The 22,205-nt window shown below is 43.5% G+C and overlaps 1 protein-coding gene across 8 annotated transcripts in view; it reads right to left on the reverse strand.

Moving 5' to 3' along the window:
* Window positions 1-22,205, reverse strand: part of Tiam2 (TIAM Rac1 associated GEF 2) — a 247,951-nt gene that overhangs the window by 83,597 nt on the left and 142,149 nt on the right. For all 8 annotated transcript variants that reach the window (XM_074071804.1, XM_074071811.1, XM_074071833.1 and 5 more), the window contains 4 exons: window positions 19,701-20,900; window positions 16,123-16,558; window positions 10,526-10,698; window positions 8,315-8,539 (listed from right to left, as the gene is read on the reverse strand). In XM_074071804.1, coding sequence (XP_073927905.1) covers window positions 8,315-8,539; window positions 10,526-10,698; window positions 16,123-16,558; window positions 19,701-20,894 — 2,028 coding nt within the window. In that variant the 5' untranslated portion in view covers window positions 20,895-20,900. The remainder of the gene's footprint in view (window positions 1-8,314; window positions 8,540-10,525; window positions 10,699-16,122; window positions 16,559-19,700; window positions 20,901-22,205) is intronic.

Below are 22,205 nucleotides of genomic sequence, written 5' to 3' on the forward strand. Positions count from 1 at the left end.
GACCATGCTGTAGTTCACAGTAGGAGAGCTTAGCCACACAAGGTCACCATAAAGCCCTATGACCAACTGTGAGCTATGGGGCTGGAGCTGGGTCCCACATTCCTCAAGGGACAGCCCAGGTGACAGAGGGAGGGGAGATGGGCATGTGGGTACCCCAATACAGAGTCCTCTCTGTTGAACAAGTGCCTAGACAGAGGAGAGCAGCAGTGGGCTGGCTCAGGGACCTGCGGTAGGTGTGGTGCTGCAGGGTCATGGCCGAGACGGGACCAGTTCTCAGGGGCTTCACCTTGGAAGCAATGGGGAGCCACTGAAGGGTTTTCAAACCGGGAAATCATGCAGTCAGATTTGCTTTTCAGATGCAAACCACACTGTGGAAGATGCCCCTGAGGAAGACAAAGCCCACCCTAGTAGACAGGGACAAGAGAAACAGTCCTACCCCTGCCCCTCTATCACCTTCCACCTCCCCAAAACACCCAGCAGCGGAGAGGCTGCACAATTGTGAGCACTCTGCCTGTGTTCAGGCCTGGAATCCCTTTTCCATCCCTCCACTGGTTTAACCCGTTTTCAAGGAGCAATTCAGGGACTCCTCCCCCAGAAGTCTTCCATGACTACCCTGAAACACCACTTACTGTGAATCCATTACGTTACAGTGAAACTATGAGCTGAACTAAACTGAGCCTTATTCTCTTGTCCCAACACTGCCACTGCCTTCCCCACTGCCCACTAAAACATCCGTATCTTCACCCAGCACCTCTAAAACTGGCCTTGTCCCCCCAAGCCCTCTCACAACTATCCTACTCTCTTATTTCCTCCCCAAATTGTCCCCTACATACAAGCCACACTAAATTCTCAAGTTTTTGTTCACAGTTTGCATCACCAGTTTCTAATCAACTAAACTCAATCCATCCTTTATCTTTTTAAACCTTTAGGTAAATGCTGAAAATGAAGCCCTCACTTCAGGAACCCAGCATGATGCAGCCCCTCAAGCTGAGTTTTCCCCTCCACTGCAGCATCTCTGGAAGCCCAACTATGCCCTTCTCCTCCCAGTCCCCAGCGGGAAGCTGCCCTGCTCCCCAGAGAAAGGCACACAATGAGACGGGCTTGGGGGGAGCGGGGGAGGCCATCTGGGAGAGTGCCAAGACTGCCTAGGGGTGGTGAGGTTTTTGTCCTATTTACTCGATTGAAATAATAAACGGAAGGGAAAATAAAGTACTAACTGGACTTAATTTACAACACTTCCTCCCCAGGAACTTCAAAGGCACTCGGCATGTGGTCACGCAGCATGGCCTGGTCCTCATCGGACACGCTCAAGTGAAAGCCGCAGTGTCCTGCCCCACGGAATGGCTCAGAGGCTGAGGACAGGGCCGGGTGGCTTATTTTAAGTAAAGCATGTGACCCCACGCGGCATGAAACACAGTCACTGAGACCAGATAGCGTCTTTTTATTAGAAAAGAGCATTGACAGTGATTCCCTCCACCCACGTACTTCAAAGAAGACCTGCTGAGAGTCTTTATCTTCAACAATGCAATCTACTCGGTATGCCCTGTGACTATTAGGACGCAGTATGACTGGATCTGAGGCTCTCAGGCTCTCTGGGGGAAGGTATTACATAAACAGCAGTATACAGTATATACTGGAGCTGGGGTGTGTATATGTGTTTGGTGTGCTGGGATTTGAACTCAGGGCCTCACCCTTGCTAGGCAGGTGCTCTAACACTTGAGCCACTCTGCTAGCTCTGCAGTTGAGATTTTTAAATGGTAAGGAGACAGAGCCCTGCTGTTCCACAGAAGTTTTTTAAAGGCAATTTACAGGTCACACTACATGGTTGGGATGTTTGGGAACCATGACCTGATTGGTCTCAGCCTGTAAATACCTTTGTCTTTGTGGCCTCAGAAGGTGGAAAAGCAGCTCTCAGCATGTGCTTACCACCCCCACCCCTACCCCACGTTTCTCAGACTTTGTGTCTACAAGTGAAGAATAAAAACCTCTCTTTAGGAACTCCTGGCAAATGAGCCAGGATAGTGGGCTCTTAATTCCTATTACCCACTGCAAAGCCCTGAGGGAAAACATGACTAAATGACAGGCTGTAAAAATACACCAATAAGATGACAATATTTTCAGGTAATTTCTGGAGGTCGAGCCCAAGAGTTTCTTGCCAGAAATTCACCAGAGCACTGTGAGAAGGGTGTATGACTGGGGGAGCCATGGGACCAGGGAAGAGGCAGGAAGGGGTGAGGGCTTGGGAGTAGGGAGGGAGAAGTGAAAGGAAAACCTGATGGAATTAGGAAGGTATGAAGATAATAATTAAAGCAATGATTCCATCGAAGGACAAATGATGAGGCACAAGTTCATGACCTGAACTCCTCACAAGAGAAACGGCTCTGCTGACCACTCAACTGGAGACACTTAGACTTTTGTAGGGCTTTATGTTAAAGCCAGCCCCTCCAATCAGAGAACCACACTGCTGTGACACCACCAGGTATTGACAAACCATGGACAAGGGAACAAAGTTATATTTAATGAAAATTTAAATTTTAAAAAGGCCTTTGTTTGAACATTTTATGGCCACAGAGACCCCACATATAGAACAGGACAGACCAAAGATCGGCCAGGAGCCTCTCAGTGTTGCCAAATGTTCCTTGTCACTCCCTAACCTGACTAACTGGAAAGACGTGAAAACTCCAAACTGGGTACCCTTTCTAGAAGACCAAAATGTGGCTCCAAAGTTAAGCTTCAGAGAGCCAGGAAAAGCTGAAAGTGTCCTTTTCTCCATCATAATCCATATGAGGCTTGTTGTTGGTTTTTAATTTTCTGGAGGTAGTAGGGTTTTGAACTGAGGGCCTCACACTTGCTAGGCAGGTGCTCTACCACTTAAGCCACTCTGCCAGCCCTTTCTTTGCTTTAGTTTTTCAGATAGGATATCTAATTTTAGCCTGGGGCCAGATTCAGACTGTGATCCTCCTACCTGTACCTCCCAGGAAGTGGGATTACAGATACATCCCACCACATCTAGCTTGTTTGTTAAAATGGGGATCTTGCTAACTTTTTGTGTGGGCTGGCCTCAAATCGAGATCCTCCTGACCTCCACTTCCCAAGGTGCTAGGATTACAGGCACATACTACCATGCCTGCATTCATGTGAGATTTTTGATTAGGGTGCCCTGAACTCTGTGATACTGGACTCCATGAGTTGCATCTTTGTAAAACGCAGGCTGTGGTGACTGGATCCTGGAGACTCAGGACCACAGGTGAGTTGTGATGCAAAGCAAATGTCAGCATGGCCATTTCCCCTTCATGTCCTCCATCTGTCATGTTTCCTGACAGGCCAGTCCACCCTGGCTTCCACACAGACAGCTGGGAGGTACAGACATGCTGAGACAGTTAGCATAGTTTCCAAAGGAAGGGGGTCAACAAATGAAGGGAGGCAAGGAGAGCATAAGAGAACTCAAATCAGTCTTCCAAAGCTGTGTCAACAGGCCTGTCAGGAAGACTAAGAAGCAAAACAAAGGGAAATGAAAAACAAGTTGTGAAGCAAATTATTAATCTAACAAGGGGCTTTAACACAGAAATAACCTCCCTGTGACACAGTACACAGTTATCATTCATCAAATATACTGAGACATTTGATTATCGTAGCTTGCTCTGAAACAGTATTAGGAGCATGGCCCCTGGCTGTGGGGGGCACATGCATGCACAGAATGGTCACTCAGGTGTACATAGTAACCTTTAACCCTATTGCAATAGTAAAAATCACAGCGCAAGGCAGAGACATAGAGTATGAGACACATGAGACCAGAGAGCATAGGTGTGACGAGAACGCCACCTCTACACGTGATGACCAAGGGATGGGTCCCTACCCATCTGGGAAACACCACGAAATTTTTGTGTCTGTCTCTCCCCTCCGACGCTCAAGCACATGGGAGGCAACTTTCGCCTCCCATGTGCTTGAGCGTAAGATAAAGGGTCTGGTGCTTGTATATTGTGACTGTCTGCTTCTTCTGGCACAATAATCCGCAAGGTGGGTAACATCACCTTGGGGACCTGAACTCTCCAGGATGAGAACATAGTGGGGCAGAGAACACAGGTGGGCTTCAGGGAGCAGCAGCTGCGCTCCTGTCAAACCCCAAAGGCCCTTCCACCCCTGCTTTCTTGGACTTTGGAGTTTGAAATTTCCTAATGAGTACTCTGTAAACAAGTGGCCTATCCTGTCTGAGGAACGATTCCTTTCAGGAGTGTAAGTTACTATCTTCACAATTCTACAGAATTATAGAAAACTATGCACCCTGGGATATACTTGGCATCTAAACCGTTCAACGTTTTTGGGTCACTCAGGGCCCTGCCCTTGTGTCTGCACCCCCAGAGCAAAGGCATTTCACTGCCTTCCCCACTTCAGTCAGCCCTCCATGCCACTGCCTGAGCTGCATCTTGCTTTTTCACCAACGTAAAGAACTATATCTGCCCCCAGCCTTGACTACAGAAGTCAGCTCTCTACTGATGTGACAATCAATTGAAAGAAGGAAAGATTTTGTATATGAAGATAGTATCATGCAGTGCACTGTAAGCTGCTGAATTAAGGGAGTAGGGCGATAGGCAAAGAGTAAGTGGGGCATTAATCTGCTTACAGCACAATACATGGGCCTGAAATACCAAGGCAAACTCCCCCTGAACTATCAATGTACACTTAAAAAAACAAAGGACAGGAAGGTAAAATAGGTCCTTCCCAGGGGGTGAGTACCAATGGGAGGAGTGAGGGCATAAGGATAGGATGAAGGAGGGCCAATATGGTGGATATGCTTTGTATATGCATATGAAAAACAGAACAATGAATCCTTTTGAAACTGTTCTAAGAAGGAGGGAGGGGAGATGATGGAGAACAAGGGAGGGGGTGAATCTAATTAAATTATATTGTAAGCACATATACACAATGTATCCCTCTGTACAACTACTATATGCTAATTTCAAAAAAAAAAAAAAAAGGAAAGATTTATTTTGGTTCACAGCTTCTGGGACTATGTTCAGGCAGAACATCTTGGTGTCGAGCACACAGTGGAGCAAAACTTCTTGCCTCATGGCAGCCAGGAAGCAAAGAGACAGAAGTGGCACCACACCCTCAGTGACCACTTCCAAGTAGACCCCAGCTCAAAGCTTCTGCCAGCTCCCAACAGCCCATTAGACTATGAATTCATAACTGGGTTAATCCATCATGAGGACAGAGTCCTTATGAGCCAACCACCTCCAAACTCCCCACCTGTGAACACTGCTGCACTGGCCTTCAACATATGAGCTTTTGGAAGGCATTTAAGATCAAAACCATAACAAGATTAAATCAAATTAATATCCAAGCCTTATATTCAAGACTGCTATGGCCTGAATGTACATGTCTCCCTCAAACTTCATACGTTGAAATCCTAATCTCCACGGTGATGGAATCAGGAGAAGGCATCTTCATGATGGCAAAGTCCTCACGAATAGAATTAGTACCCTTATAAAAGAGGCCCAGAGAGCTCCCTCAGCCCTGCCACCACATAAGGACACAGCAAGACGATGCCATCTGAAAACCAGGAAGCAGGCCCTTACCAGACATAGAATCTGCTGACACTATGATTTTGAACTCCCCACACTCCAGAACTGTGAGAAAGGAATTTCCATTGTTCGAAGCCACCTAGTTTATAGTATTTTGTTACAGAATAAGACAAAGATCCTAAAAGCTGTGCCAGCACCTGTCCAACCTAAGCTCCAACTACCCATCACGTCATAGCCTAAACTTTCTACACTGGTGTGCTCAGGAGCCACAAGCCACCTCTCTGTTACTTTTGCCTGGAGTCTTCTTTCATTGGTCCCTGTCCCCCTGCCAACCTAGAAATCCTTTGCACCTGCTTACCTCTACCGATCTTATCACTCTTCCATCATTTCCTCAAGATCACATACAACCTCAACCCTCTGATCTCATAGCATTTGATGCCAGTTACCTAATTTACACCATTCTAGAACATTCTTCATGTTTATCAGGTTTGCTCTCTAGCTAAATTGTACATTTCACAGAAAGAAAGTCGATATTTCGTGATTCTTTTTATTCCTCAAAGACAGATGCATCTGTTTGATGTATCAATGTCTACAGATGGAAAAACAAGAGGGAAAGAACTGAGAAGGAAGAAAGACAGCAGAGGATAGGAGAAAAAGAGAGGCAAAGGTAGGAACAAGATATAATTTGATGCACTTGATGAGGTGGTCAGAGATGGGGGCTATTTTATGATTGCCAATTGATATATTCCAAATTATTAGTGTATCATGAATACATCATCAGAATACATGTGCCTTTGATTAGTTTCCTGTTTATAGCCACAGTTTCTTTCTATATATGCTGTTTTTCAAATATATGCAGATTAAAGAAAAAACTGTAATCAAGACTAAACGTTCAAACATCATGGGAGATTGTCACGTGCAATTTAAGTAAAACACTACAGGTAAAACTCCTTTCTAAAAAATTAGTGTGTCTAAACTGCTGTGTTATTACGGAACTGCTCTGAAATTTCCTTTGATTTTATTTATATAATTACATATATAATTTTTGGCAGTATTGGGGTTGGAACTCAGGACCTTGCACTTGCCAGGCAGGTACTGTACCACTTGAGCCACACTCCCAGCCCATTATTAAGGAACTCTGTCACCCTATTTCTCATTCCATTTCACAAATCACTTAACAACTGGTTCTGGTGGGGGGCACAGTGGATGTTACACAGCATCACCTTTCAAGATGGAGAATTCTTTCCTACTGCCGGGATCACCAGTTGCTCAAGTTTATAGATGGATCCCTCTCTGGGAACACACCGCCACTGAAGGGAGCTGCCCTGCCAGACTGACAGGAGGATACAAAGGCCTAGTCCTATTGTCACAATTCAAAACAACTCTGAATGGCCACAGGCTCTACAGCTATCTGTGGAACCAGGCACACCACAGTCCCACTAGTAAGTCCTTCCCAGTCCTGCTCCTCCCTCACACCAGCACCGTTCCTGGGAGCATTCCAGATAAACTCACATACAGATCTCCATACCAGCCATTTCCCAGGGAACCTGACCTGAGAGAGAGATGCCAGAAATCCTACCAGCACTGTTCTACATGCTTGGATTGTCTGAGAAGAAAATATAAATGAGAAGGCTGCTTCGTCTCCTCCACAATGCCAACAGCACAGGAACTACCTGTTGCTGAAGGTGGAAGCGGACCAGAGCATGCATTTTCTTTAGCAGGTTATCTGTATCTGTTACTGCTTTTTACGGAATCTGGACACAGGAATAGCTGTGTTATATCAAGCCACTTATTTCAATGCCATCCTTTGTATTAGAATCTTATACATCTAATCTTCTAGTTGCTTTTGTTTTGTTTTGTTTTGTTTGTTTGAGAAAGTAACAACACATGAGAAAATAGGCTAGGCAAGAAGGCACCACTCAACATAGAAAAACAAAATTGGTCACAAAACATCGTAATGTACATATTAAGCATCCTTAACTTAAAATTACAAAATGTGACATACTCCAAAATCCAATTTTTTTCTGTCCATTTTGTTTTTGAGGCAGGATCTTATTATATAGCCCAGTCTGGTCTAGCAGTTGCAATCTTCCTACCTTAATCTGTGTTGAGATTACAGATGTGCAACCACCAGGCTTGGCTCCCCAAATGTGTTTGAGCACCATCATGACACAGTGTAACAGTCCACAACATGAAAATTTGTTTCATGCACAAAATCTTTTAAAATACTGAGTAACAGCCTGGCACTCGTGGTTCATGCCTATAATCCTAGCTACTCAGGAGGAAGAGATCAGGAGGATTGCGGTCAAAGCCAGCCTGGGCAAATAGTTTGCAAGATCCTATCTCAAAAAAAACCTTCACAAAAAGGGCTGGTGGAGTGGATCAAGGTGCAGGCTCTGAGTTCAAGCCCCAGTACTGCAAAAACAAAAACAAAAAACTAAGTAACATATGTGTATGTGAAACATAAAAATATTTTATGTTCAGACTAAAGTCCTATTCCCAAGATATTTCATTATGTATAATCAAATATTCCAAAGTCTGAAAAAACCTTAGAGAAAAAAATCTTAAATCCCAAACACTACTGGTTAATCATTTTGGAGGAGGATTATTCAACCTGTATGTATATGGCCACCAAAGGCTACAAAGCATATAGCTTCACCCTCATTACAAAAGGGCGCCATTAGGTACTTGAACTGAGAAGACACAAAAACTGTTATCCCCAGAGTGTATGAATGACTACCACATGTGAGTCTGCGTTTGGTCACTGCAAGTGACATGCAAATAAACAGTACCTGGTTCTCAATGGCCTTCCTGTTCTTGGGGTCGCTCACCACAGACAGCTGCAACTCCGCCATCTTCTTCATCTTGCTGTCCATGTCGATCTTCTGAAGCAAGCTTCGTGTCTGGCTCTTCAGCAGGCGCACGGTGTCCTCCTTCCCATGCTTTTTTGCAAACAGGGACGCACATGCAGAGTGTATGGCAGTGATCCAGTTCTCCAGGTCTGTCTGACTAGTGGCCTAAACACAGAGAGGGGAAAAAAATCATTTGAAATTAGTTTAATACAAAAGTTCTCTTCCAAATGGAAGACTGAGCTTTGATGTGTAAAACCCAAGAGGTACCTGAAACTCATAAAAATGGTTTAATTTCAGAAACACACCCAACCACTCTACTCGGGTTCGCAAAGTCTGGAAGAACTTTGAAAGCTGAGTAGAAACAATCACAGAGCCCTAAATATGACTAAGACCAAGCAAATGGGCAGCAATGGGAGTGAAGGAAAACAAGCGTCCACTCAGTGTTACATTGCGCCACTCTGGAATCAGCTGCTTATCTTCCTAATTTTAATGGAATGAAGAAATGCTAGGATTGAAATATTAAATTATAACTGCTGGATATAAAATTACATCTACTGTATGGCACTGATTATGAAAATTGTCAATAAAATAATATAGGAACTGTACAATAACATTAAAGAAGTTGTCTTCAAATATTAGGAATATGAATGGTTTTTCTTTCACTGTGCTTTGGTACCTTCAGACACAGTGACCATATACAATAGTATAAAGTAGAAAAATATTCTACTTTAAAAACATTAAGGGAAGTTTGGATGAAGTGGAATGGGCAAATGGGCATGGTTGTAAGTGGGCTGAGATACACTTTCAGTTCTCTGGATGACCAGAAACAGCCACATATACCAAGCCATGGAGTTGAGCCTCTACTGGCGTCTCGATCATAGAATAAGACCAATGGGAAAATGTCTTCAGACTAAGGATATTCTGCCTGAAATGCAAAATAAAATATTCATTTCACATTTAGACCTAAGAAATCCATGCAGAATTAGTTTCAGGTATTTACCTTCCCCATCATTCTGATAGATGTCAATTCATTACTTGGCTTTAAAGCTATCTTTCTATAAAAAGGAGGAAATCAAATCCCAGGCCCTGATGTGTGTAAGTCAAGTCCTTGTGGGGAAAGAAGTAGGACGAGATTACACCTACTGGTGTTCCCAGGAAAAGTCTACAAGTTCTCCTGAGTAACACCTGCTCTGTAGGACTGCTTACCAGAGATCCAAACCTGGGCCTATGAGGTTTTCCATGAACCTTTAAGACAGTCATCACTACATGTATATGAAGTACTAGGATTGGGCTGGGATAGTACATTTCACTTCCTGGCTATCACTCCCATCTGTTTTAGTTAATTAATAATAATAATATTTAGAATTCTTAGCCAGGTGTGGTGGTACATACCTGTAGTCCCAGCTACTCAGCAAGGCAGAGGCAAAGGGACCTCTTGAACCTAGGAATTTGAGGCCAGCCTGGGCAACATAGTATGACGTCATCTCAAAAAAAAAGTTCTCTGGCATTTAACACACACATCTTTTACCCTTAAAGCAATCCTGCAAGTTATTATAAACCTACTTGTTGAAGGTCCCAAGCTCAGAGAAGTTGGATAAGTGCTGCAAGATGGCATACTTGCTCAACAGCCCAAGGCTACCACACAGCTCAGGGCATTTGGTATAAAGTTGCTAAAATTCTAACAACAAATTATCCTTTAATATCGTGAAGCCAGGGAAAAAGGCTGCACAGCACTTGTCCTGATGACACTTGTCTGTGAGGATTTCCCAGAAACCTGCTTTTCTGACTTCCACTGGGATCAGAGGAAAGAGCCTAAGCCTCTCCAGCTTAGACTTCTCCAGGCTTCCCTTCAAAAACCTCTGCTCCAGGAATCATGGACACACTGTGAGCTACTCCAGAGCAGGGATCGTGATGTTTTCTTTGTGTCTTGATAAGCACCTCATGGACTACAGCCTAGCACTTGATGGACACCCAAGAAATGCCTACTATCGGAATGACTGGATTGCCATGACCCTACTGCAATGTCTCTGCTCACATCCTAATCCAACTTCTAACAACGTGTTCACTCTATTTACCTTTTAATTCCATTCCTTCTCTTAATTATAGACAAGAGATCGCCTCAACCCTCCATTCGAACAGCATCAGCAGTACCTGGAAAAGGTAGACATCTCCGAAGGAGTTGCTTAGGCAGAACACGTGTTCCTTCTTGGGATGCTCTGGGACAGACTGCACGATGCTGTCCTCCACAAAGAGGGCGCACCGTGGGGCGCTGCTCTGGTCCATGGAATTCTTCCCATAGGTCTCATAAAAGAGCAGGGTGCAGCCTGGGAAACACAGAAGCAAAATAATGTCCCTGCTACATTGCCTGCGGGTCTGGTAAAGGCAAGAGAAGGTAAGTGATGAGTCCAGAACACCCCCAAAGACCTGAATAAAGCCATTATTCACTACAAGCATGGAAAGCAAGAAAAGGCTGGCATCTGAAGCCAGTCTAGGTGGATTAGATGAACTGGAATGAAAATGAAACAAGATGTCAGTGGTAATGTGCCAGGTGCATACTGTTGATAACGCCTTCAGATACTCCACACGCTGGCTCATTAATCCCCACAGCTGCCCTAGAAGGTGGACATGGCCATTCACCCCACTGTACAGATGAGAAATTCAGGACACGGGATCACCGGCACGGATCCCACAGCTGGACGGAAGTGGAGCAGGGATATGAACACAGGCCCTCTGGACCCTTGTTCTTAAGCACAACACTATTATTTACTAGATCTAATTGTGGGAAGCTGAAGAAAATTCCACATTCACTAATGACATAGTTGTGGTCACAAAAACCTGAGTATATCTAGGGAACTTCACCATTTATGATAAAACAGCCACCCGTATTCTCCACATGCATGTCAAAATAACTGAATTCTAGCATATTCTTTTAGGTCATAAGTGACAGGAAACCAAAAATGCCTGAATTTTAAATATTACTCTAACAATGCTATATATTCTTAAATACTTATTTTTCCCCTAATAAGAGCAGTCCAGGTAGAGTAATTAAGGGTTTGTGTTAATGATTAGACAGGAATCCCTTGTAATTATTTGACACAATTTTTAAGCAAATTGCTGCTTCTAAAAAGCCCACTAGTACATTCTCTGGTATAGGTTTTACTATCCCGTCAAACTTTTCTGAGAAACCTTTCTGAACACTCCTCATGAACCGTATTTGTGTGCGGTTCATGCACCCATATGAGTGACACAGCCACCACCTATGAGTTCTGTAAGCCCGTTTCCCTTGACAGCAGAGTGCCACCAGCCAGTCCTTCCTGCACTGAATGGGAGCAGGGTCCATTTAATAGCTCTGTATGCTACTCTGGTGTGTCCCCATTCATAAAAGTTTAGATGTTCTTAAATAGCATTTCATTAGCTGAGGGTATGGTTCGGTGGTAAGGTGCTTGCCTAGCATGCACAAGGCCCTGGGTTTGCTCCCACACACTGCTCATGTACATAAAAAGTATTTTACTCCTGCCAGTTTCATTGCTTCCTTAAGCCTTAACATGAACCAACTGTGCAGCAGAGAGTCAGGGGAGAGAGATGCCTGCTCAAGATTGGCCTTTGCAATAGCACTTTCTCCCTAGACAGCACTTCATGAGCTTGAGAAGCACTGAGCAATCAAAACTCACCCAAACCAGGAGACTAAGCACACTCAAATATAAAGACAGAGGAAAGCAGCAAGCGGTTTATAGCCACAGCTGCTCCTTATGGGTCTAAGCCTGTCTCCTTTTCCAGCCAATGACGGCCCTGAAGACCATAAGCCTTGCCTTTCCTCTGGAAAAGCCTATCTGATGCTCCTGAAGCACATGCAACATGCCATGACCTGGGGCCTGAGGACCAGGATAAAAGTGACGCAGCCATACCAGCTAGGTCCAAGTCCAAATTCTTTCCAATGGGTTAATGCTTCCTTCCCAGTTTCCTGGTGTTGTATCACAAAGGCCATGATCTGAATTATTACATCTAAAGGAAATGAACACAAACACTGGGCAAAGGCCAAGAGGTTGCCAACACCCCATCAGCACCAGGCTGCAGCTCAGTGTGGACTTTCCACTTTAGAGCCATGCCAGGATGTAGGACCATATGCACAATTTTATTCCAGTTGAGTTATAGAACAGAAAGTCAATCTTAACTCTGTATACTAACTTTTACTTAGAGAAACTATGCACCTTAAAAGGGGTATTGATAGGAAGAGACCGACTCCTACCAACGAGGACTTCTCCCACCCCTACCAGTGCTGTGTCCATCAATCCCATGCCCACCCCACCAGGTGCTGAGGTTGGTCTGAAAGGATGACAGTAGATCTTCTTCTTGCCAAATGAGAAAGAAAAATAGACTGGACCAGCAGTGGATATACAACAGAAGAGGAACAGTAATATCACCAGTGGAAGGAGAAAAATGAATTAATCTCAGTCCTCCCTGAAATAGACCTTTTCTTTGACAACCTCTTGTCCCATACTACACTCATCTCCCACTATTGACCTATGGCAGGGCAGAATCACCAGTACCCTAAAACCATCTCCTGACACTGCACAGTGCATTTTTAGGGAAGTCTTCAATGACTTTGCCAACTATGCAGTCCAGGAATTCCCTGTGAATTGCATAAAAACTCACTCACTGGAAAAGACAGGTGTAAAGCAGAAAAACCCTTGTTCAAAAGCCCTGAAAAATATTTGTGTCCTTACCACACACCTAGACATCCAATGCAGACAGGTCACCAGACAGTTTGCTAGCAATGGCTCTAATCAGACAACTGTTTCTGATTTATTTACACAGATACTTTGAGGACAATTTGTGAATTCTGCTTAGGTGAATATTATCTGGACATATATATGTTTTTAACTAAGATTAAACCAAGTAGTTAAGTTCAAACTTTATAACTTGGACTTTCACCAAGAAAGTGGAACTTAACAAAGTAAATTCCCAGAGGAAAGAGGTATAGAAAGCCACACAGAAAAGGTTATGCTGGGAAAAAATATCTTTATCACGTGCCTACTCTTGGCTGCAAAGGAAACGGGGAATGTGTGTTCGATAACACTTACAAAGCACCCTTTATCTATGCATCTTATAAGCAAGCTCCAAGAGAGCAGAGCACAGGCAGGGTGCAGAGCTCACAGTGGTCAAAGAAAATTTAGGTCCATCCCTGCCCCTGAAATCAGCCTCCAGAAGTTCGTCTATCTTCCAGGTTTTATTACAGGAAACTGGTAATCAGCTCTCCCAGTCAGTAAGATACAGTTGCCTGAATCCTCTCCCTCCCCTCCAACCATACCTCTGGGCCCCCAGGAAGCCTCTGAAAATCTGGCTCCGACACAGGTGTTTACACTGATTCCATTAGTTCCACTCACCCTCTGGAGAATCAGAATAAAGTCAAGGTCTCTTCTATAACACTGCTCATTCTCATCCCAGTTCTGGTTTTCTCCAAGGTAACTAACAGCATGGCTCCAAATCCCTGACTGTCACTTAAGGCTCTGCTGTTCAGCATGGAATACGGTTATACACATGCCCCAGCATGAGCCTTCGTCACTGTGGGGACACACACTGGATGCTTTCAAAGCCGTAAGCAAGCATCCTTCTCAAAACATCAACATTAACAAATTTTACTTTAAAATGAAATAGATGCATGACACATTGTGGAGGAAAGTACATTTGTTCTAACTATCCTGAAAGAAGAAAGCAGTTTCAAACTGTAATTCACAATCAAGTTCAGATGCTCACACCCTTGGCAGACAGGTGTCCCTGACAGGGATATTTCAGGTAGAATCTTTTCCAGAATCTTTTTTGCTTTTTCGGTGGGACTAGGGTTTGAACTCAGGGCTTCACGTTTACAAAGCAGGCACTCTATCGCTTGAGCCACACCTCAAGTCCATTTTGCTCTAGTTATTTTGAAGACAGGGTCTTGAAAACTACTTGCCCAGGCTGGCTTCGAACCACGATCCTCCTGATCTCAACCTCCCAAGTAGCTAGGATTACAGGTGTGTGCCACCAGTGCCTGGCTCAAGAATCATTTTCTTTTTTATAAGCAAGTCTCCTAAAGTATCAGCGCCACAGGAGGAAAATGGCTGCCTCTGAGCAGAGCAAAGGAAGGAGACTGTCACCTCCTTTCCAAGAGCCATGACACTTCTAATGAATGCAGCTAAAGTGTGCATTCACTCTTTTAAAATGTATTTACTTTTAGTCACATCAGTCTCAATAGCCTACAAATCAAACTCCCAGATCCTTTTCACTTATAATACATTGCAGTCACATCTCCCTAGCTATCCCCAGGGAGCTGTTTGACCTTTCAACCTTAAAGCATAGCTTTCTTCTGCCTTCACAATTGTACCTTACTAGATTTAACTCATAACTCCAACTTTCCAAATCTCTTCAGTCATTCATAGAACAATCTGCCTCCCAGAATGCAAACACTGGGCCAGTCCTTTGCCTTTCTCAGCCATGATGTGCCACAAGGATCCAAATCCAGAGTTAGAAAACAAGCCTGCAATGTATATACAATACTAGGTTCTTGGGCTTTATAACACCCATCTCCCCCCACCCCATTCATTAGGGAAAGGTGTTACCCAAAAATGAAATGATCTAAAGGTTCACATTACCAGAGGGGCTTATGAGTAACCAAGAAATGATGCTTGCTCCCAAGATCATGACAGGGATGCTGACATTTTTAAATAGGGGACAGAGGGAAGCTTGGAAGGGGCAAAGGGGAGGGTTCCAGGCATTTCACACACGCTGTCTGCAGATGTGATGGGGAGGGGTGCTTCCTCACAATGACTTGAAACATCACATTCAGTTCCTCTGACAGAGCTGCAGGAGGGGTGTGCGGAAATGCCAGAGGCTGTGCAGCTGCACCTCCCACCTGCATCTGTATAAATCAACACTGTATGCACTGAGGGCTTTGCACTTCTTCACAAGGCATTTGGATGCCTTCAATTCTATACAACCACATGGGCCAGGCGATTCTAACTTTGAAATGGCAATGCATGTGAGAAGATTTACCAATTAACAAAACAAATTCCTGCTTGTATTTCCTCTACATGGGAGAGGGAGAGGGAGAAGGAGAAGGGTTGGGGGAGGGGGGAGGAAGAAGAAGAAGCAAGAGGAGGAGGAGAAAGGAGGAAGAAGAGAGGGAGAGAAAAGAGAAGATGAAAGGAAAAGGAAAAGAGAAACAAAAAGAAAAGCTGTGCTGGGAGTATTAGCTGAGCCCTCAGTACAATCCCCAACACCAAAACAAAAAGCCGTACTTGTTAACAATAACAATTACTTTCTTGGTTCTTAAAAGTGGAATGATAAAAGTCTAAAAATCCAGATAATACTCAAGCTAGGAAGAAAACCACTTTGGACTTCTGAACACCTGTAGAATATGAAATTTAAGACCTACATTCCAAATAAGTAAACTACTTTTGGTAGATATTTAGGGTTTTTTTTTTCCCAGATACAGCAAAAGTGTCAAAGAATGTTATAGACACAGAAAATAATAAGCAATGACTTTTAAATGAAATCATTACTTATTAGACCGAACTATATGTGTGAATAGTAAGTAAACCATACTCTACAAGGTTGGTAAAGTATTTGCAGTACAGCATGGCATAAGATTCTGTATCAAAGCCCTTGATGTTAACTCAATCCAATGCTGCCTTCTCTGGCACCTCCTGGGAAGGTACAGCCAAAGGAAAGGATTACCCGCCACCCTCAGTGAGCTACCACCCCACACTTACCTTTAAGTGTCACCCAATACTGTTTCCACTTCCTCCGAGCTACCAGCTCCAGCTTCCTCTCCTTTTGCAAGGTGACAAGAGGTTTGAAGAAGAGCCACCCGGCTTTCCGGACCACTCCCTGTTCCTTCTCAAAGAGCAGATCCAGTTGCTCCAGAGAGCTGAGTGACTCACTGCTGGACTCCACGGTGTCTGTGGATGTTTCTACGTGCTCAGTGTTGGTCCTGCTCATTTCCAACTCCCGCATGAAATTCTCATAAATGTTCTGTTGGAGGGGATCACTGCCAATCGCATGAGTGGATTCACTTCTCTGAGACAGGATTTGAGCAGAGCCCCCAGACCACAGTAAAGCAGATGCCTGCAAGGGTCCCTGGACGTCTGTATTCAGCCCATCAGAGCGGCTGTCAAAGTAGTCGCTGCCCTCCTTGGACCGAGGCTCCTGTGCACAACACAAATGATCCCATCAGAGGTTTCCATAGCTCAGCACCCTTCCTGCGTACATCACCTTTGGTGATGGCTAATAATGGTACTGCAAGCAAGATCCTTGTAGTAAAAAACACCCTTTTAATCTTATATCTCCAAACCAGAAAGAATTCTAGAGTGTTACCCAACACAATTTACAACAGTGCACGCCACACTTAAAGATGTAAATAAAACAGTGCTGCTTCTCCTAAATCTAACCTATGTTTAGCATCAAGAAATTAACTAGTATATTCAGAGCACACTAGTGAAGCTACCTAGGATGATATTGCTTTTTCCTTGCTAACTATAAATCAATGTCTTCCAGAAAAGAATTCATATTCTTGCAATCTAGTTTCCTCCTAGATTACTTGAAAACTAAGTTAGAAAATCACTGCAGGGCAGGGTAGGGGATAGGGACTTGGTGGTGTTCTGAAAAACCCCACAAACTCTTCTTTCTCTCCCTATGGCAAATACAGTCTTCAACTTCTGGCCCACTGCTCAGGTCTGGACTTTTAGACTTAAAGATCCCTAGCATCTTATTTTCCCAGTTCACATAGTAAAAATTGTGCCCCGAGTATTCCTCACCCACAAAGGGTACAACCTAATAATGGTAGCTTGTGTTCACAATTCAGATTTCTTATTTATTTGGGGAATTTCTTTCATGAAAATAATGTACTCATTCATTCACTCGCATCCTTTTCTTTGAATACCTATTTTATTCTAAGTACTAGGGTCACCAAATCAGGATTCTTAACTTTAACACTGATGCCATCATATAAACCAAACACAAGCAGCTCTAAAGAAAACCCACAGCTACATAATAACTACTGTCTCCTATTAGGACCAGATGCACTGAACATCAAGCTTGCCGTGCACAGAGCTAAAAACATGAAGACTCTGGCTCTAATACCTAGATTATCTGTCAAGAAAAATAACTATCCTATGGGCTACTCATTGGTAAACAGCAGTAACTCAATTTTTCAACAAGAAGTGAATTTTACTTCTGGCTCATAAGATGCTGACATTACAAATGTATAGCTTAGATCAAGATAGCTGCAGAGAAAGGCTGAGCACATTCAAGTCTACTCAGCTGCTACTGGGCTTTCAATAATATATCCATGCCTTAAAACAAAAATGAGTGAATCTGGGGTCAAGGAGCATCAACTGAAGGCCTTATTTTGTATATTCCACCATGTGTAGAGGCTTTCTTTTCAGAAATTTCATCCAGAAACTAAACACATTTACTTTCTGTCTTCAATAGGAAAATCACCATCATGCAACCAAAGAGTATTTCCAAATGCCCAGGAGCTATAAATGACTGAGCCACAAACATAGCTATTACTAATGAAAATATTATTTTCCACTGTGCTTACACCATGTCCCATAGTCATGTTATTTACACACTGATGCTTCTACAGAACAGAGCAAATAAACCAGCTGCTGTGAGTCACTTAGGAAACTTTCAAAATACTTTTAAGATTTGGTTTTAATTGTCACTTTGTAGATCTTCAAAAACTATAAAGGAGTGAAGGAATACTTCTTATTTAGCTAGTATTAACATCATTTTGGCTATGAATATGACTCTTTGACTCACTGGCCAAAAACACTGGGATTACCTCTATCTCCCTGCAGGAGTCATAATGGGAGCATTTCAAAACAAGCAAATTCTGCCTTGGAGAAGTTAGTAAGTGCAGCGTTACAGGTGACCTATAAACACCATTGCCACCGATTCTCTTAACATAGAGACTTCAAGTTGTACTACTAACTGTTAAATGTTCAACCATAGCAAAGCAAAAATTTCCTCCCTGAAACATGGGAAAATGTTACATATTAGCATTTATACTTCTACAAAGGTATAAAAATTTCCAGTCTTCTAATTAACTTCTAAAACTTTCAGTCTAGAATCCTAATATCCAACGATGAATTTTAAAGGTGACAGGGTCATTTAAAAAATAAAATATGTCTTTAAATAGGTTCAGATAGAATTCCTAACAATGGTGTGTGGAACTAAGGTGCTTTTTATGTATGTACACAAAGCATAGGATTTCCATTTTGTCTCAATCAGATAATCATAAGGAATGACTAGTAAAACCTGATGACCAGGACACTATAGCTAAAAGTAGAGCGGGATTGAAGAGATGTCACTCCATAGAAAGACAAATACTGCACCATTTCTCTTATATGTGAATCCAAAAGACTTAGACACACAGAGACAGAGTACACAGGAAGTAGGAAAACAGGAAGATGTTGGTCAAAGGGCACAGGCTTTACTTGTATAAGATGAATATGTTCTGCAGATCTAATGGACAGCATTATAACAAGAGTTAATATAGATAACTATAGTTTTATATCCTTAAAATTTGCTTAAAAAGTAGCTCTTAAATGCTACTTAAATGCATCACAAAAGAAGGGTAACTATGTGGAGTGATGAAAATGTTAACTAGCTTACTGTGGTAGTCATTTTCCATGTATATGTACTGTAAAATATCAAGTTATATACTTTTTTTTTTTTTTTTTTGGTGGTACTTGGGTTTGAACTCGGGGTCTCATACTTGCTAGGCAGATGCTCTACCACTTGAGCCATAAATAACATGTAATTTCTACTTCTCAATTCTATCACAATAAAGCGGAAGCAAACAAATGTTATCGCTTAACACCTTAAGGAAAAATTGATCACCATTCCTCACACACTGGAAAAAGCACTAAATTGATGCCTTGTTGTTGCTCACAGGCCAACCTTCAGACCCTCATTACCAAGTGAGAATCCCTAGTGCTCGGCAGAAACTGGCTGAGACAAATTCCAACCATTCTGTTCTCATCTCTACCAGCACACAAATAATTTAGATTTAAGTTTGTGGATGACACAGCAATGAAGGAGATTTGGTTCACGGGAAGACTGGGCAGTGAGGACCTGCACATGACAAAAAATGGTTGACACACAGTGGCAACTGCTCTGCTTTTGAACTGTGAACTAAAACTGAATAGGTTCGGTATGGTCATCTGTAAACTGAACTCCACTTTCACTAGTTTACCTCAGCTTCTGTGCAGCTCTAATACCAATCCCATTTTAAAGATGGGGAAACTCAGGACCCCTTCCCTATTCTCCAGGGTGTTCTCACCTGGAGTTTCCTCTTCTTCCTGGACAGGCTCCCTGTCCAGTCACTGATGCGTCGCATTCTGGCTTTGAGGGTGTCCTTCTTAGCAGTATCCTCGGTTAAGGCTTTGGACTTCCGGCAGGGGAGGGTGAAGGAGCCATACTGGACAGGCTCCCTGTGCTCCACCCTGGAGGGCACATCGATGTCAGAGGCAAAGGAGACACGGTTGCTTAGACTGGCGTGTGAGCTGATGTATTCATCGGAAAGGCAGATGCCAGAGGGGGAGCGGCTCCCCAGATTGGCATCTTTGTACAGTTCCCGGAGGGAAGACAGAGAAGAGCTTTGGTTGAAAGGCTTTTTGGTGTCACTGGATGGGTAGCTGGTAGGAAGGCTGGGATCAGGTGTTCTGGGGGCCAGGAAAGAGCCCTCCACCTCGCTCAGCTCCCCAGCATTGCCCCAAGGGGAGTCGTACCAGGATGACTCAGAGCTCAGGGAGCTGCCTTTGCTGGAGCGCAGGTGAGAGTCAGTAGGAGAAGGGCGCTGGCTGGATGGGGAGTCAGCACTGGAATCCCTTCTGGCTTCCGGCACAGGGGACATTCCTGATGCCAATGTAGGCGAGTACCTCAGCAGCTGCACCGGTCCCCTGGGGTCCTCTGCAGGTCCTTGGTTGTGGTTACCACTGTTGTGGAACTCAACCCTTAAGCATCCATCCAGTTTCCCCAGAGTCTTGATGAGCACTCGGGGGCTGCGACGGTCCTCGCCTGGCAGTGTGGAGACCACACTCTCATTTCTCCCATAGCAGTTGAGAAGGTGCCTGCCACAGTCTCTCGAGGTGATGTGGTTATCTGCTGGCTCATGGCCAACACAGTGGAAGCTGTTCTCCAGTGAGAAAGCAGCATTGTTGCCCTGGAAATCATGTCCTGGGCCGTTTGCCCCATGCTTGGAGGAGACAAGTCCTTTGGGGACTTTGCACATGGGTCCACTGAGTCTTGTGGCATAAGGCTGATGGCTTTTAAAGTGAGAAAGGCAACTTCGGGCCAGGGACCTGGACTTGTAACCTGCTCCACCACTTCCATGAGTCCATCCATGCAATGATTTCTCGTCTTTGGCATGGATGCTGCGGATTTTCAGGGAGCAAGGCTTTTGCTTAGCACCAGTAACAGTACTGTTGTGATTTTTAGTTCCTTGGAGGGTGTACTGACTTTCTGAGTTCCCCATTTTAACCTAAATTGAGAACAGTTATATCAGTGAGAGCCAGGATCTAATATTATACCCCATTATGACAGAATTTTTTTTTTTGGAAAGTAATGTCCTGCACATTACCTAGGAAACAAACAACTCCTTTCTGGGACTCACAGGCTCATGGGAGTAGAAACAAGAGCTACTGAATTGGCTCCCATATTGTGCAAAGCTGCTCACTAGCCCCACAGACAACATTGCACACTGGTGCGCTGGTTATCTGAAGCACGTTCTTGGTGCCATGTTAATGTAGAAATTAAATAGACATAAAAAACAGCTGATGGCAGAGACCTCCATCAGACTTAGTGTTGGCAGGTTTTGAACAATGATTCTTGAATGGAAGCAAATGGCCTTTTTCCATCCACCTGAACATACGGTTATCAACAATCAGTAGGATACATTCTTCTTACACATAAATTACTGAAAGAGCTAACAACTCACACACATTGGGGAACTGGCTCCAGGCTCTCCACAGATTCCAAAATCCTCACATGTTCAAGTCCCTGACAAAAAATGGTGCAGTATTTGCACAGAAGCAACCACATCCCCACGTCTACTATAACTCCTCTCTAGATTACTGTAGTAATGAATGCAGTGTAAATGCTATGTAAATAGTGGTTATACTGTATTGCTAAGGGAATAATCACAAGAAAAATGGCACACACGTGGTTAGCACAGATGTGATTTTTTAAACTTAGTTCCATTTACAATTGGTTCAATCTGTGGATACAGAGCCCACAGATAGAGAGGACCAACTCTGTTAGAGGTTATTGCTAAAAACCTACCACATTTGCAATAACATAATTCCAGGTACCAGGCTCTACTGGAGTTTTCATATATCACAAAAGTAGAAATACAACAAAAGAAAAGGTTTGAAGTCCTTAAAAATGAGGATGAGGTTTAAAAGGGAAGGGGGATGGGAGGTGACATAAGAACTTTCATTTGGGAGAGAAAAAAAACATTTCAATAAAACTAATTTCTGGAGTTTGTCTAAAGACTTCAGCTGTCCTCATTTTAGAACATGATCAGAGAAAAAAAATGTCTAAAGCTGACTTAGAATGTGGGCAGCAGCTGAAAGATTACTTTTTTTAATTCCCTCAAGGAACCTACAGGAATCCCTAAGTGCAAAGCAAATATGCTCCATGCCCTCCCCCACTGTTTTCACGCAAACCAGTATGGCACTGTGGGAGGTAAATGGTAGCTTACGTTCCCTGTTAAGTTTCTCAGCATACATACATTGCAGGTTTCCAATTGTTGCTTATCTAACAATGTACACCCACAAAATAGAAG

The sequence above is a fragment of the Castor canadensis genome, chromosome 1, assembly GCF_047511655.1.
Source record: "Castor canadensis chromosome 1, mCasCan1.hap1v2, whole genome shotgun sequence".
NCBI lineage: Eukaryota > Metazoa > Chordata > Mammalia > Rodentia > Castoridae > Castor > Castor canadensis.